The sequence below is a fragment of the Phyllostomus hastatus genome, unplaced genomic scaffold, assembly GCF_019186645.2.
Source record: "Phyllostomus hastatus isolate PE091 unplaced genomic scaffold, TTU_PhHast_1.1 phas_contig_210, whole genome shotgun sequence".
NCBI lineage: Eukaryota > Metazoa > Chordata > Mammalia > Chiroptera > Phyllostomidae > Phyllostomus > Phyllostomus hastatus.
This window is the reverse complement of record NW_025333737.1, coordinates 20,649,912-20,666,037: the sequence shown is the minus strand read 5'-3', so window position 1 is coordinate 20,666,037 and position 16,126 is coordinate 20,649,912. Positions and strand designations below refer to the sequence as shown.

At 49.5% G+C, this 16,126-nt stretch overlaps 1 protein-coding gene across 8 annotated transcripts in view; it reads left to right on the top strand.

Annotated features, from left to right (window-relative positions):
• The window catches only part of MSI2 (musashi RNA binding protein 2), a 373,357-nt gene extending 357,844 nt beyond the window's left edge, over positions 1-15,513 (top strand). Inside the window, exons 13-15 of one of the 8 annotated variants that reach the window (XR_006785340.1) lie at positions 5,995-6,149; positions 7,946-8,018; positions 10,433-15,513. Coding sequence is in view for 6 of the 8 variants with exons in the window: in XM_045835865.1 (XP_045691821.1) it covers positions 5,941-6,149; positions 7,946-7,987 (251 nt within the window). In the remaining 2 variants the exon portion in view is untranslated. Of the gene's footprint in view, positions 1-5,940; positions 6,150-7,945; positions 8,019-10,374 lie in introns of all 8 variants that reach the window. The other 7 variants (XR_006785339.1, XM_045835866.1, XM_045835865.1 and 4 more) reach the window with 7 other exon arrangements.
• Positions 15,514-16,126: the final 613 nt, after the last annotated feature.

Below are 16,126 nucleotides of genomic sequence, written 5' to 3'. Positions count from 1 at the left end.
TTGTTTGGATATGGAGACGGGGGAAAAAGAAATGTCATTACAATATTCTCTTAATCCTTCCTCTGTATTAAAGTACTTCTCTTTCCCTCCAAAAATAGACTGAATCTCATCAGAGCTTTAAAAATTATGGTATATGAAATTGATTGTCCCTGCACCTGGGTCCCCGAGCTGGTTTGATTCTTGTTCGGTATGTTATACCGTTGGCCAGGTCGGATGTCACTGGTGGCCCCCTCTATCTGTGTCGCCCACACTCAGGCTGAGCTCCGGGGGGGGAAGCTGGCGCCAGGGGTTCCCGGCGCAAAGCAGCCGGGCAGGCTGCCGAGTGTAATCCCCTCTGGCTCTGCTGAGGACACGCAATGACACTCCACAGCTGGGTGTTTCTCCTTCCGTTATCAGGAACGGGTTCATCTTCTCATGGCGACCTTTCTGATTTGACCCTCTGTATTACTTCAAAGCAGGCACTACCTTCAGAGGGCATGAGAGGAAACTGCAGACTGGAGTCCCCAGCTCCGTCCCCAGGATGGCCCTGGGGTGCCCAGCTGCCATCCTTCAGAGCCCCCAAGCAAGGAGCAGCTGGCTGTTAAGAGGGACCCATGCAGGTCTCCACAGTGGACAGCCAGTTGGCATTCTGGACCCTGTGTCCCCAGGGACCCAGAATTATGGGGCGGGGGGGGGGGGTGGTAGAGGCAGGTCACCCTTGCTTTGGAGAACACAGGGCCCCGTGAGAACCCTGAGAGCGCCCCGCCCGCCCACCCACCCTGCCTGGAGGAGCCCCTTGCCAGTCGGGGAGACAGTGTCTCTGCGCTGCAGAGTTTCCAATGGAGGCAGATCCAAGTGCGACATGGACAAATGAAAGGGGAGGCGAGTGTCGGAAGGGACAGTGACTCTGACCTCTTTTTTCCTCTGGCCTCCGCCTGTCGAAAGAGCCCCTCAGTTCATTCCTTCTTCAGTCCATCTTTTCTTTAATTCTCTAAAACAAACAACAAAAAAAACAACCCTAAAATCTAGTGTGATAAGTTAACACAACAGCCCTGGCCTCAAAGAATAGCACGTGGGCTCATGCTCCCACCCTCCATTGTGGCGGGAACCATGGTTGGAAATGGGGGTCAGAGCACCAGTCAGCCCCAGTGCCTCCCTGCCTGGCCCAGGATGCACGCTGCCTTCCCAGCTGGACTTGGTGAGGAGCGACGCACCGTTGCCTTGGCCTCACCCTGAGCAATACATGCTCTGTCCCAGAAATGCACCAGGGCCCACCAGGGCCTCCTGCCTGAGATTAAACCTGGCAGCAGCAGATACTCCACACAGCAGACGATTGAAATCACCCTGAGGGCTGGCCCTGCCCTTTGTGAGATAACCCCACTGCCTGGCCAAATGGAGACCTGGGTCAAAGGCTGGGACTGGGTGGTTTGTAAACTGCTCCTTTCTCTGGATCAGTAATAATCCACTTTTCAGGCCTTAGAACCAGAGGTGCCCCACCCAGGGGTGCCCCCTCACATTCCTGTGTTCTAGCTTTCTGCCCAGGTCCAGTAGCATCACGTAGGGATCACACAGAAATATCTGGATTCCCGTACCTTTCCTAGACCCACAGTGCAGCTGTTCTGGCTCCGACCGCCGTGTTCCATGACCTCCCTACCCCCATAACTAATTCCACTCTCAGCCCAGCTCCTTCTGACCCCAACTGGGCAGACCAGTAGGAAGGCAATCGTCTCCCGGGCTTGCCCAAAAACCCCAAGGACAAAGGTGCCCAGAGCTTTGGACCTAAGTGAGTCTAGGTGAGGGTCTCAGCCTACGGGGCAGACCGTGGCCAAGGTCTCAGGGAGAAGATTCCCTGGCTTTCCTGAGTCGGTGTTTTTTTCCCCTGGGTGGGCAAGAAGCTCCATCTTTGATTAAGTGCAAAATGCCTCCAACTGTAATTCAAACACGCTTCCTCTTGCTGGCCTCAGTGAGACGTGGTGTCCTTGCTTTCCTGCCCCCACACCCCTGGATCCTTTCTGCAAATCCAAGGTGATTGAATGCGCCAGGTGGACGAGTTGGATCCTTTTGTAAATCACCTCCTGATTTGTATGGCAAGTGAATCGCTTTTTCCTAGATCAGATTTTCCTAAATCTGCATATGGTACCTGCTTTGTTGGGCTCTGCACACACAACTGTTTGAAAAGGGGCGTATTTGTTTTAAACTTGATAAATTAACAGAGCACTTTCTCTTTTCCCCCCTGAGAGTCAGGCTGAGTAAGGCAGGCAGCATTCACAGATGCTGCCTCTGGCAGATGAGGGGCTGACACCAAGGTCAAGGCTGGGGTCACACTCAGGTCTTCTGACTCCAAGTCCAGTGCTCCCTCTCTCTGCATCGTAGCTGCATCCTGAACATAGAGGCTGGATGGATAAAGCACAGAGGATGCTGCTGGAGCAGGGGTGAGGAGGAACCCCCCCAGGATTAAACCTCTGTTGTGGGTACCACCTAGAGCTGCTGATGGAGCAGCGACTCTGCTCCCCGCAGCAAGCACCCGGACGGCCGGCCTGGTGCAGAGCGTGGCCCAGGCCACTCAACACTCACAGCTTCCGCTACAGCCATGCCAAGGTGCTTGCAAGACATCGTCCTCTTCTGAGACAGTCCTCATGTCCCACTCCTAAATCTCAGCGCCCTTGGTTTATTCAGCAGCGTGTACTGAGATGCCTCCCTACCAGCCCCTGCCCCGGCTGAGCAGCAGCAAGGTGCCCTTGCGCATGAAGAGGGATGCTCCATCCCCTTTCCTGACTCGATCCTGGTGTGTGGGACCGTTTCTGGCCCCTCAGAATGAGTCTTGGTTCTTGGGGAAAGGGTCCCTCCACCAAGACAGAACACAGAGGGTGACTGCACAGAAATTGCCCTCAGGCCAGGGGTCCCAGCCTGGAGGGAGAGGGGAACAGCCTCTGAGAAGCTGGCATGCTGGGTGGCAGTCCCCAGTCTCTCCCGAGCAGCCAGCGCAGTTTGTACATTCTGAGCCTTTCCAGAGAGGCACATGTTTCCAGGTGGCTTGTTTGGGGACTTTTAACGTGCTTTCTGGAGCCTGGGTCTTCTGCCCCCGGAGAGAGAAAGAGGGAATTGTTGACTGGAACACAGGCCTGTCTCCATGCCTCCAGCCGTTGACATGGCAGCTTCCACTGCCCAGAAGCCTGGAGAAAGGGGGCCAGCCCAGAACTGGCTGCTGCTTGCCTGTGAATGCGCCCTCTGGCGGGGACCCGCAGCCTAACCTTTCGCCTCTGACTGCGGAACACCTACAAAATGACTTTGAGCTGGGGCCAGGCATTGTGAAGAGCAGCTGTGCGTGACAATAGGGGGCTGGAGGTTTTAAAGCTGCACTTCTCCACAGTGACTTCAGAGTCATTTGATGGAAGATGATGAAGCAGGGGCGGGCAACACTGGCCGAAGAAGAGCTGTTTATTGTGAAATTTTCCTGAGACCAACTCTTAAGCTACAGGCCTGGGCACGCAGGACTGGGAGAGGTAGCCAGGGAGAGGCAGGATACCACCAGCCCTCTGGTCTTCCTAGCCCATGGAGGGGCCGCTTCTGCAGCACATCCTCCTGTGGGCATGCCGCGTCCTGTCTCCAAGGCTGCGTCTGCTGGCTGGATTAGTCTCTGGGTGGTTCTCCCCTGTGGAAGGCACCAAGACCAAAAGCTCCCTGCTCCCTAGCCCAGCTTCGACATCAGTGGGCCTGCCCACTGTCGTCCTAGATCCTCGTCTGGCCAGAGGAGAAAGAAGCCAAAAAAAACCTGCCATCCATTGTGGCCCCCTCTCCTGCCCCCTGAAACAGAACAGGCGAGTTGGTACTTGTTAGTTATTTTGTCCAGGAGGGGGGGTCAGCTGCCCAGGGGAACCAGGAGTCCACTGTCTGTGCTCTCCCCGTTTTCCCTGGCCCAGAGGAAAAAAGTGTGTTAGGCCAAGATAATTCCGCCTTTTGAACATCTCGGCTTGATATTTGCCTCCGTGAGTGAGAAAGGCCAAATGTTATCTTAAAGCTTAATCTTCTATATTCAAAAACCACGTCCCTTTGGTCTGCCAGAGCATTCCCAAATCAGCCACTTATTTGCTCTAAGCCTCTGTGATTTTTCTTCTCTTTAACCTGTTCTTTTCATCAGCCAGTTTATGCATCTCTCGGCTACAGCTTCCAAGGGGATTCACCTTGGGGTCTGCTGCCCCAGAGGGCATCCCAGGTAGCAGCTTCCCCTGTCTCTGCTGAGTCAGGAGCCCAGCCCAGCTTGGTTTGGTCTCTTTTGCATCTTCTTGTTCCATCTCAGTCTCCTACCAGTCTGGGTTGGGTGCACGGTCCATCTCTTCCCATCCCTGCGACAAGTGGAAAACAATTCACTTCTGACTCTTCAGGACCCACCAGAAGTGGGGGGCTGCAGCCCCAAGCCCCTAGGGCAAGACCATGGCCAGGAGGGGAGTTGCTCATCCTTCTTTCCTGCTGCCGTGGAGGGCAGCTGGTCACGGGGCAGAGAGGGAGGTGCTGACAGGGGAGGAGGTGGTTGCGAGGAGCTGCCCCGCGGAGCCCAGCCAGGCTGGTTCTTCAAGGCAGGTTAGCTGTAGCCCAGAAGGGGTCAGCCCCAGGCTCCCCTTGAGCTTTAAAAGTCAATGAGAACTTACTTTTGCAATTAAAAAAAAATGTGTTTTCCCATCTGGAAAAGAAAATGTTTAAGCTACTAAGGGGACATGAAGGTGAGACTAAATGAACCTGGTTGGCAGCTGTGGAACCTGGGAGGGGTTCAGGGTGGGGTGCCCAGGCTGTGTCTCCTCCTGCTGCCCCGCCCCCCCACCACTGTGGGGGTCAGTGGGCATGCATTCCCCATTGGCTGTAGCAAAGGTACATTCTTAGCTCTTTTCCTCGGTCTGGAGTTTCTATCTGAAGATAACCAACAGGAAGCAGGCATTTCGGTCAGATATGCTTTAGCAATAAATTGGTTCAGCCAGTATGCTTTGCATTCATATTTCTTTGTCTTTTTTTTTTTAAACAAAAGGAAAAAAAAAGTTTAAATCCCCCTTTTCCTTCTACTGCAGGAGGTGAGTGTGTGGGTGTCCTACGGAATATCATTGACATTCACCCAGCTTCGGCCCCAGCCTCCAGATTTGCCATCCCCACCCCATCCCCTCTCTCCATCCCCTGCTCTCCACCCCAAAAGGGAACCCTCTGCCACCATCATTATGGTTCTGTCAAGATGCCCAGATTTTCCATGACATATCCCATCCTCTGACCACGTTCAGTGTGGACGACCTTCATGCAGGGATATAAATGGGAGGGGGGAGGGGCGGGAGTAGCCAGTGGGGAGGGGGGAAGTGGTTTGGGGGGTGCTGGAGAATGGAGATCTTTTTTATCCTTTTTTAAAAACAAAAACAAACAAATTTGTCATTTAATGGATCCAAAGACAAACAAAAAAGACAAAGTGAAACAAACAAACAAATCAAAAATCCCATCCCCAGAGATTTTTTTTCCTCGACACAAGTCGCTTTGTTTCCGGTCACGTTTTAATATCAATATTAACACAATGTGTAGTCTAAAACTAGTTCCTTTGTAGTTTGCATGGGATGTGAATGCTGTCTCAACGTGCCCAGATCTAGACAAGACTGCATGAGCATCAGTTCAGATGTGAACAGAAATCTCTCTCTCTCTCTTCCATATATATCTCTATTTCTATTGTGATAACTTGGTGGGCAGTGAAGCACCTCCGGTTGGTTGCCGTAGTGTGTTGAATGATTGTTTTTTTATTCTCTATATTTTTGGAGCTCCGAGCTTCTTAGTAGTAGCCTGGGCTGAGTATTCTTGAGTCCCTGCTGATGTTTTCGCATGGCCTTGGTTGAGTGTTAGAAGTTGGGCCTCAGCTGTTTTTCTCGAGTGTTTGGCTTGTAATGACCGGTGCATGCCTGGCTTCTGGCCTCATACCCAGCTCTATTCTCTGCACACCAGTCCTGAATAGCTACAGTGCTCAACCGAATTTTGGCGCGCCCGCTTCCCCGGCAGGCTCCAACCCGGCGCGGCCCGGAGGCTTCCCGGGGGCCAACAGCCCAGGACCTGTCGCCGATCTCTACGGCCCTGCCAGCCAGGACTCCGGAGTGGGGAATTACATAAGTGCGGCCAGCCCACAGCCGGGCTCCGGCTTCGGCCACGGCATAGCTGTAAGTACCTGCCTTCCTTTGTCCTCCTGCCTCCTTCTCGCCCATCGTCTGTGGCCCATGGGGAGGGTGTGCCAGGAAAGCCCAGAGCTGGGAGCCAAGGAGAGGGCATTGGGTCCCCATCCACACCACTTCAGCCACCTAGGGCTGAAGTTCCTCCATTTGGATGTTCCCTGGGCTCCTGTGGGCCAGGCCACGTGATGGAGTGGAAGGAGCATGGGCAGGGCAGGTTCAGAGCACCCACTCCCTCACCTTCAGCTCATGCAACCTTGAGCCACGTAGGTGGGCGTTGTGCACCCATCACTTCCCTGGCTGCAAAACAAAAATAAGTTTGCCTTTCTCAAAAGACTGAGAATGAATGAAAATAGAATATGTCACCTCGTAGCACATAGTAGGTCCTCAGTATCAGCCCCTGATCCTTGATCTCTGCCTTCTGGAGACTGTCACGTGGGCTGGGACCTCAGAGCCGCACAGCCCCTCACTCAGGGCAGCAACCTTAGTGGGTAGAGTCCCCGGCCTGAGGACCAGGGGCTGGTACCTAGAGCGTGATGTGGGGTGCAAGCCCCCTCCCAAGGAGGTTTCCTTGGCTAATGTTTCCTAGTTTCCAGGTTCCAAGTAAGTTCCCATTTGTGTTCTTTAGCTGTGCCCTGCCCCCCAAGGCCAGATGCATTTGATATTTGTAATGCTCTGTGGTTCTATAATCTGACTAATCCAGGCCATAGAAATTTGCTTAACAGATTTGCATGCTGTTTTCAGATTGTGTTGTTCTTTCCCCTCCCGGTGTGTGTGAGCATGAATGTGCCTGAGCCCACTCGCTCGCTGTTCCTTCCATTTGGGAAACAAATTCGGCCCACCTCTGCCCTGGCCAACCTCGGCATCCTGGAGGCAGTTTGGCTTTGAGCTAAGATGGGAGTGTCTGCTGTCTCAGGTCCTGTCCGTGTCAGGAGAGCCCTGCCTCGGGGGCTGCCCTGGGGAGAACAGCGCTAGTGCAGACAGTCTGGGGCACCAGGGCCCTTGGATTCCTGCCCCTCTGGGCTGGAACCCCCCCCCAACCACACACACACACACACACACACACACACACACACACACTCACTCCCACCTACCAGCCCTGACCTCTGCTATCTGGATCCTTGTTCAACTCCACTCCTGAGCCAGTATCACTTCAGTCAGTAGGCTGATGAGTCAGATCCCCTCCAATCTGCTGCAGTACCAAGTCCAGACTATTCCACACAGCTGAGGGCTGTATCAGTTTGGGAGACCATCTATCACCATGTAGAGCACAACTCATTTCCGTTTGCAGTGCCAGGAAACACAGGCCCTACGAGTCCTTGAAAACCTGGGTCTCTGACCTGTGTGCTACGATGCTTCCCAGAAGTGACCACACAGCATCCCATTTTGCCTGCACAGGGTTTGCTTTCTCCCCAGCAGGAGCCATCAGAACGGTGGACAGAGACACTGTTATCTTAGCCTTCCAGGGCTTCAGGGCAACAGCGCCCCCCATCCCAGGGAAAAGGTGATGGGCATGAGCCCCCCCTTTCCCATCACCCGCCCACCCCTCTGAATCTGGCTCTCAATTTTCTCCTGGGAATGAAGACAGGCTTGGGGTGGGGAGTGGGGGCTGGAGGGTTCGGAGCTGGAAAGGGTGCCGTTCTGGCCCCTGGGGGCACGGTGTCTCAGAATTACATATTCATGCTGGCAACCACAGGCTAGTCCTAGACATAATTTCCTCTCCCAGAATGTGACAATCTGTTCCCATGTATAGCGTGCTGATGACCTTAACAATTGTGCAATTTTAGGGACCTTTGATTGCAACGGCCTTTACAAATGGATACCATTGAGCAGGTGCTTTCGTTGCCATCTCACTCTGAGGTATTACCTTCTCTGCCCTACGTCTCCGCCCTGCCAGGCGCGTCCCTGCGCATGCGCGCACCGGCACGCCGTGCGCACTGTCCCGGGCTCATCACATCAGTCTCTCTCTTCTTTCTGGACCCCTTCTCAGGGGGGTGGGGGCAAAAAGAAATCCACTCTTTCACTCTATCGTTCCTTTGTCCAGCTTTAATCATGGCCCCCACTTATTTTGTTTTGGTTTTTTTTTTTTTCACTGTCTTTTTTTCTCGGTTTGGTTCTTTTGATTCCTTTTCTTTATCTTCCCCACCTCTCATCTTTCTTTGTCTTGAAACACAATCAAGAGTGTGGGAAACTGGAAGGAGATCGAGTGTGCTGCACGTCCCAGGGGGGCGGAGGCCGGGAAATGCGGGGCTTCCGCCAGGGCTGGGGGCGGGGCCAGGCCTCCCGCAGGGCCCCCAGGAGCCGACCTGGAGGGGCGCTGGGCCTCTCAGCTCCCTTGAGCTCCCTGGATTCAGCCAATGGGCTTCCTGCCGTCAAAGAGCCAGGCTGCATCTTTTAGTGAAAAGAAAACATTTTTGCCAGTAACTACTGAGTAATTATCCAGATTACCGCTCGAAAAGCAAATTGAATTAACGATATCACCTGCATAACTCGGATTTGGATCCCTGCCAGTTTCCTAACCTTTTAAACTGAGCTCAGGTTAATTAAACATTTTTAAAATCACTTTGGGCTACGGAAGGGTGGAGTGGAGGACAGGGCGGTTGGGGCGGTCAGTGAGGACCCCCTCCTCACGTTCTCATTGGGAAATGAGTATGTGTCCTTCTCGGAAACGCACGGGAGTGAGAGGGGTTCTCTCGCGACAGCTACAGTGTGTCCTGCGATAGGTTAGTTCTGGGGGCTGAAACACAGGTGTGTCTCTGGCAGAGGGGGGTGAAAGAGATGCCTGGAAAGGGGACCCACTCAGAAAATGCCAGCTAGGGCCTGAGTGCCTGTCACTCTGGGAGCTGGGAACCAGGGGAAACCAGGCTGGATGCAGGTTTGCCACTTTGGTTTGTAGTCCTCAGGAGACCTCTCTTCTGGAGGGGGACCAAGTTGAGTTGAGCTCCATAAATACCTCTTTTGGATTTCTCTAATGTTGCTGCTAAGGAATCCCCTCAACTAACTCAACTACCTCTCTTAACCCAATAAACCCATGTGTGGATTCCCCCCACCCCTCGCCTCCACTGCCCTCGAGCACTGGCCCAGCCGTTGCTGGCTGGGGCCAGAGGCCACTAACAGTTTGAAGGAGAGCTACTCACTGCTAACTAAGCCGGGGTTAGGGCCCCGGGGTCGCCAGGCTCCTCAGAGAACAAGGTGGACTGAGAGGTGTGGGAACTTTCAGGGTGGAAGGGGGCTCCCGCCCTTTGTGCAGTGACATTATGAGGGGCTTCAGCAACCACCAGGTGCAGCAGATGCTGGCGCGGCCATGGCTCCCACCCACCCTCCCTGGAAAATGAGGGTGGTACAGGGCTTTGGGCCATAGCCCCAGTCCTGCAAGGCCACTACAGCCTTTCCATGGGGGCAGGGGAGGGGCAAGGCTGCTCCCGGCCCACCCTCCTGCATCCAGCTCTAGGACTCAGTTTCCTCAGAAGGATGAAAAACCCAAGAAAGTGGAGCTAACTCCCCAGGCTAACTCCCCAACCCCCTCCAGAACTGATTAAGTGAGCCAACGGAGACTGTGGCCACACCAAAACACACACTTCGGTGCCACATGTCACTGAGGGGCCCAGGCTCACAGGCAATTCAGGAAGATGCAGGTAGCAAGTCTGTAACTCCTGGGCCTGTTTTTATTTCCTATAACCAAGGCCGGTTATTCCTTGTGGGTGTTTCAGTAAGTGCCCCGACCTTGACTTCCTGTTATGCAATATGATCCTTTATAGTGGAAATCTGCATTTTCAGTTATTGACCATCCCTGATGCATATCTAACAAAGGCACACTTTTTTAAAAAAAAACACCTTGGTCTCAAGAGCAGGAGCTTAACCAGAGAAAGCATTGTTGGTCAATGTGTGGCCCACCCATCTAGCCAAAAACCCTGCAGGACCACCTTTGCTGGCCACGTTTCCTGCCTGACCTCAAGGATCCCACAGGACCTATCAAGGCAGCCACCCCCCGCCCCGCCTCAGGCGTGGCTTAGACGTCAGATCTCCCGAACTGCACCCCAGCAAGCTGCTAGCCAGGCCGCGTCACACATGCTCAGTAGCCCCACGTAGTTGTAGTTAGAAAGCACAAGTTGAAAAACTGGAATAAATAGTACACTTGCCTCACGCTGTTTCTTTCTCCTCCCACCCCTCTCCTGTACGTTCTCTCCCGGGCACCTCGACCTTCTGTGCCCTGCAGAGCATCCCTGGATGTCCAGGCAAGACTGGGCGAAGTTTCTGAGTGGCCCTTTGTTTAGGTGATGTCATCGGACCTGGACCCCCGCCAGCCTCACTCCCCATCCCGACCAGAGATGGCTCACTTCGGATCGAGGGTTGACTACATCTCATCATCTCGCGGATCTGCTGTAATATACGACAACAGCTTTTAACTGTGTATATAACCCATGATTTTGGTTTTGCTCTGTTTTTGTTTTTCTTGATGGTTTCCCTTCCCCTTCTCTCTCGCCCCTTCTCCTTTGAAATCTCTTTGAATCACATTTAGTAGTGATTTTGACTTAGTCCAGTAGTCATATAGCTTTAATATCTAGTTAAAAGCTAACCATAGTATAATTGTTATATTAAGGTATTATTTTTTTCTTTAAAAAAAATTTTTTTTTTGCTCGTTTTGATTCTGTTCTCACTTTTAAAGGATGCTGAGATGGTAATATTACTCTCAATATTTTGGTACCAATTCCGAGACTGTGTGGATTTTCGCGTGCAACTGCAGCACACCGGGAAGCGCGGCTGTGACGCGTGGAGGGGAGGTGGGCTTCCCCGCTCTGCTTTGCGTCGTGTACGAAGTGAGGTGTCGTAGGCTAAGAGCAGACTCTAGCAGCCCTTTTTTTTTGTGATGTCTCTTTGTTAACCTAAGTATATCTATTTTCGGCAATAAGGTAAGGACGACCATATTTCGCGTGTCCTCCTTTTCTATAAGTGCTTTTTTTCTGTTGAAAGAGGTGATATTATAAGGTTTTTTGAAATTGTGAATTCTAAAAAAAAAAAAAAGAAGAAATGTTGTAAATACAATTCCATTAACTACATAGAAACTATTAAGAAAGAGAGAATCAAAAATATTTTTGTGAGGGAGTCGGTCCCAGGCAGTGTGACGCTCTGTGGAAGGAGGAGGGAAGGGAACTCGGACCGAGTGAGTCGCTGAGACTGAAGACCACCCCGCTGCCAGGACGACCCCGGGAGACGTTAGAACACTGCTGAGCTCCTTTTGTCTGTGTGATAGACCTAACACTCTATTAGTGTCATACCAGCATACTAACCTCCTCCCGTCTGTGCACAGCTTCAGATGTTACCGTCTAGTTAGATTTTTATTTAAAATATGAAAAACTGCTTTTCCCAAGACTTTTTTAAAAACAAAGCTACAATTTTAATATTTAACATATTTAAAGTTTCAAAGCACACCTGTTTGGCTTGGGTAGGGAGGGGTGGGGAGACATCCTTTTTCAGTCTTAATTTTTAACTATTTGATCATTTTTCTATTGTCCAATCATTTCAGCACCTCCAAAGGTCCCTAGGACCCTTTGCCTCTCTTCTCCCCCCGCCCCTCACCCACCCCCAGCTCTGGGGGCCCCCAGGCCAGGAGCAGATAAGCCTGCATCAACGAAACCTTTTCTCCATTCACTTTCTATTTACGAATTAGGAAAGCAACCTTTTGGTTTATATATTATTTTTAATACCTCAGTGCTGCAAGTATCACCAGAGAGGCTATGGAAGAATTTTTTTTAATTTATTGTAGATGTAAACAGAATTTTAAAAATAAAAAGTATAAACATCGCTGCACTGTGACTGGTGGGAAAAACTGACAGTTTCCTGTTTGCACATGTTGACATTTGGCTGTTATAATATATGGTCCTCAGTCGGGGAGAGATGCTTATGATGAAGGATATTTTTTAATTTAACTTTTTTTTAATATTGGTAATAGGTCGGCAACAGCAACTATAGAAGTACAACTCAATAGATGGCATTAAAACATATTGTAGTGTGGATATATATTTTTTCTTTTTTAAAATGTGATATTGCCGTTTTATTAATATTTTTTAAATTGTTACGTTTATAAATTTGGTACTTAAGGCACAGCCAGTATGAGACACTGAATGCGACATTTATTATAAAGAGCTGCTGCACTCCTATTTTTATAAATTTTACTAACAAAGTAGACTAACGTAGACAGGCGTTCACAGACATGGTAGCACAAACGCAAACGCATCTGCAAACAAAAGGCTCCAAAATGCTGACTCAGAGAGAGAGAAGAAAGCCTTTTTCAATGCTAATTAAACAACACCATTTAAAAATAATCATGTTCTTTGTTTTTTCCAATAAAAAGATTAGGTTGTTGGGTGAGATTTTTTTATGTTTGTTTTTCTTTCTTTTTTTTTAATTTCCAAAAGACCAGGTTAAGAAAAAAAAAAAATACAACGGGCGCTTTAAAAATACCCAAACTTGTTCAAGTGATAAAATAACAAAATAGACCTTTTGTTTTAAGAAAAAGAAAGAAAGAAAAAAAAAGACAATAAATTCCCGGAAATTCAGCGTCTAGACTAGGGACTCTGATCACCATTCGTCCATGTCGGTGAGGTTACTGTACTACCCTGCCTTTCTCTGCACCCCGTCACCTCCTCGAAGACCCTCTGTCGATCGCTGTCTGTTAATAATGTATAAAATGGCTATCTTGTAAGCGTGCTGTCCTGGTACTAGTGTAGTGACTTTTTTTCTTCTCTTTCTTCTAGTACATATTCATAGGTATAACGTAATTAAGGTTTAAAAATTTAGACATAGTTATTCAGATTTAGGACCAGTAAGGATAGAACTTTCTCTTATTTATGGAAAAAAAAATGCTAATAATTTTGGGGCAGTTTTTTCCTTTTGATTTTTTTTTTTGTTTTCAATTTCAAGTTTTAATTTTATTTTTCGCTGATCTGATGTGGTTTCAACTAACCCAAGGTCTCATGATGTTCAAATGCCGGCAGACTCGACGGCGTTTTGTAGACCCCCGCCCCCCCCCAACTGTGAAGGGGTGTGCCATACTACCTTAAATGCTAATGCTAGATATGCAAAACTGGATTTTTTTAATTTATTTTTTAAAAGAGGGAGGCATGGTATATTAAAATGATTTTACTAAGAGAAAAACATATTTTTTTAAGAATGCTCAGAAGAAATTGATAATCTGTGTGAGTATGTTTTAGATGTTTCTAATACCTTTTGAGGAGACCCAGTAGCCCATAGCACAAATCTCGTGGAAATCTGACGCGTTTTAATGTGGCTACCTAGGTTAAGGTTCACGTTAGTCCCCCCGCCCATCTAGAAGTCCATCTGGAAAGATTTTTGTAAGTTATGTTCGCACTGACGTTCAGCCTCGTCTTTGTTTCGGTTAAGCTCAATGGCGACCTCGGGAACCACCTTTCGCCTTCCCCGGAGGGGAGACACCCTCTTGGCTGATGGCTTTTCCCCGGAATCATTAAAGAGCCACCGGGTGACTTTCTGGCTTCCAGATCCATCTGCCTGGGACTCCCAAACTCCTCTCCTCCCAAGCAGAGGAGAGCGAGGGCACTGGCTCCTGGACCCATTCCGGGTTCTGCCTAGACGCGGAGCGGACGGGGGTGACCAAGCTCTCGGTCTCCTGTCCAGGAGCCTCTGCACACCTGGTTCGCGGCCTTCCTCACACCCCTTGGGAAAACCAAACAGCCTCTCGCTCTGTCCCGGTCGGTCGCTCATTGGCTTGATTCAAACAAAGCCCTGACAGGCCTTTGCGTTTCTATTCTTCCTTCATAACCTTCATCTTAATTTGAACTCGTAGCTTGGACTTTAAGGTAGCATGGCTCTGTTGCTGTCAATTTAATGTCTCACTGCACAGCAATGCACAGCCAGTGAGTGTTACACACATCTTACTAGACTAGTATAAAAATCATCGGGTAATTGTCGGTTCTAATGACCTGAAAGGTGTTCAGTTTTTTTGTTTTCAGTTCTCTTGATTTGGAGGGGGGAGTCCTTTTTTTTTTTTTTTTTGGTTGTTTTTCATTTGGGGATTTTGAGAAGAAATTTGTTTGGGTTCCAAATAGAAAAACAAAACCCGTTTTGATCTTTAGTGCAAACGAGGGCTAGGGACTTAGCCACCACCACACCGCTTCATTCTGCCATTCACTCACTGCAGCATCATCAAAAATAAAGCAATATAGTTTACTACATTTTTTTATTGAAGGTCAGCCATGCTTTCTGTATTATATTGCATATGAAATTGTTTACAAAAGAAACACTAACTCATCCTTCTCTTTATTGGTTGGGACTGGCACGCAGGGACAGAGGGAGACTGGGGCTGGGTGGGGAGGGGAGGATTTTTTTTTTTTTTCCTTGAATGTGCTTCACCAGCCAGACCACCTTCCAAGGAAGGCAAGGGGGAGCAGAGGGACAGATGCAGGCAAGCACACTGCACAGACACTGGCGGGCCCCCCGCCCTTACCCTAAGCAGCAAAGAAGCAGAAGTCAGCTCAGCCCGGATCTGGGCACAGACACTACACAAGGAAACGCTGTACGTTAAGCAATACTTTAATACTGTAATGTGTTTGTTTCCTTTTCCTTTCTCTTTTTTTTAACCCAAAAAAAAAAAACTAAGTAAACTAACACACAAAGAAATATGGATAAAACCCACCCCTCTGGGGAAGCAACCTTCATCCAAACACTCGGCTCTCAAAACTATAATCAGAATGTATTGTCTCAGACAGGATTTCATTCCCAGGAGGCAGGGGCAGGAGGGGGGCGGGGGATGGGGACTGCGAGACAGAAGTTCCAGAGCCTCCCCAGCAGGCGCTCTGCTGCCGTAGCTGTACATACTGTACCATCCCGTGTGGAATCTGTGAGTGTCCTCTTGAGTAGCGTGGGCTAGCCAATCTGCCGTTCATGGTGTGTTGTAAACTCGGAATTCCATATGTAATAGGATGCAAGTCTAAGCGTTTCATGTGGACATCAATGTATCTAAATAAAACTTTCCCTAGCACTGTGGCTGACCTCACCCTTACTTTTATACTTTAGTATGAAACTGATGACAACTTTGGTAGTGAGTATTTTTTTTATATATATACATATATATGTATCTATATATATATATATCTCAAGCATCTTTCAGGTCTTTGTGTGTGGCTTTCTTAAAGCCCTGTTGTAAAAAATTACTATGTGGATGGCAGTCTCTCACATCACAGATGTGGAAAGTATAATTTTATATTTGTATTTTCAAATAAATAAGTTTGTGAAAGGTTTCCATCCTCTACTGTGGTCCAGAAATCAATGTGTTTGTCTGACAAAAAAAAATAAAATAAAATAAACTGTTTTGAACAGAGTGGTTTGGTGTTCTTTCACTTGCACAGTCAGGGGGAGCTGTGTTTGGTTTGGGGCTGGGGGTGTCACCAAAAACACCTGCCTCCTCTCTCCCCGCAGCAAGAATGTGGGTGGCTGGTCCTCTGACAGAAAAGAAGCCTTTTCCCTATCCCCAGGGAACTTATGGGACTTTTGTTTTTAAATCCTCACCCGAGGATATTTTTATTTATTTTTATTTATTTTAGAGAGAGAGGAAGGGGGAATGGGAGAGGAAGAAACATCGCTGACCGGGATCGAACTTGCAACCTTTTGATGCATGGGACGATGCTCCAGCGAACTGAGCCACCCCCAGCCAGGGCCTGGGGCTGTTGTTATGAAGTGATGAGAGCAGGTGCGAGCCAACATCAAAGGGCTGTGAGGTCACAGGACTCAGATGGTAGGAAGTGTGCCGAAGGGGGTCAGTGGCGCTCTCGGGGTTGCTGGCCCCACTCGCTATCCATGGTGTGCTGGAGAGGGCACCTGGCCAGATGTCATGACCCTTGAGTAGGGGTCTGAGAGGGTATCAGGAAGGCCAGTCTACCTTCAAGGACTTTAAAGTTTTGCCTAATGAAAAGCATTTTATAGAATCACAACAT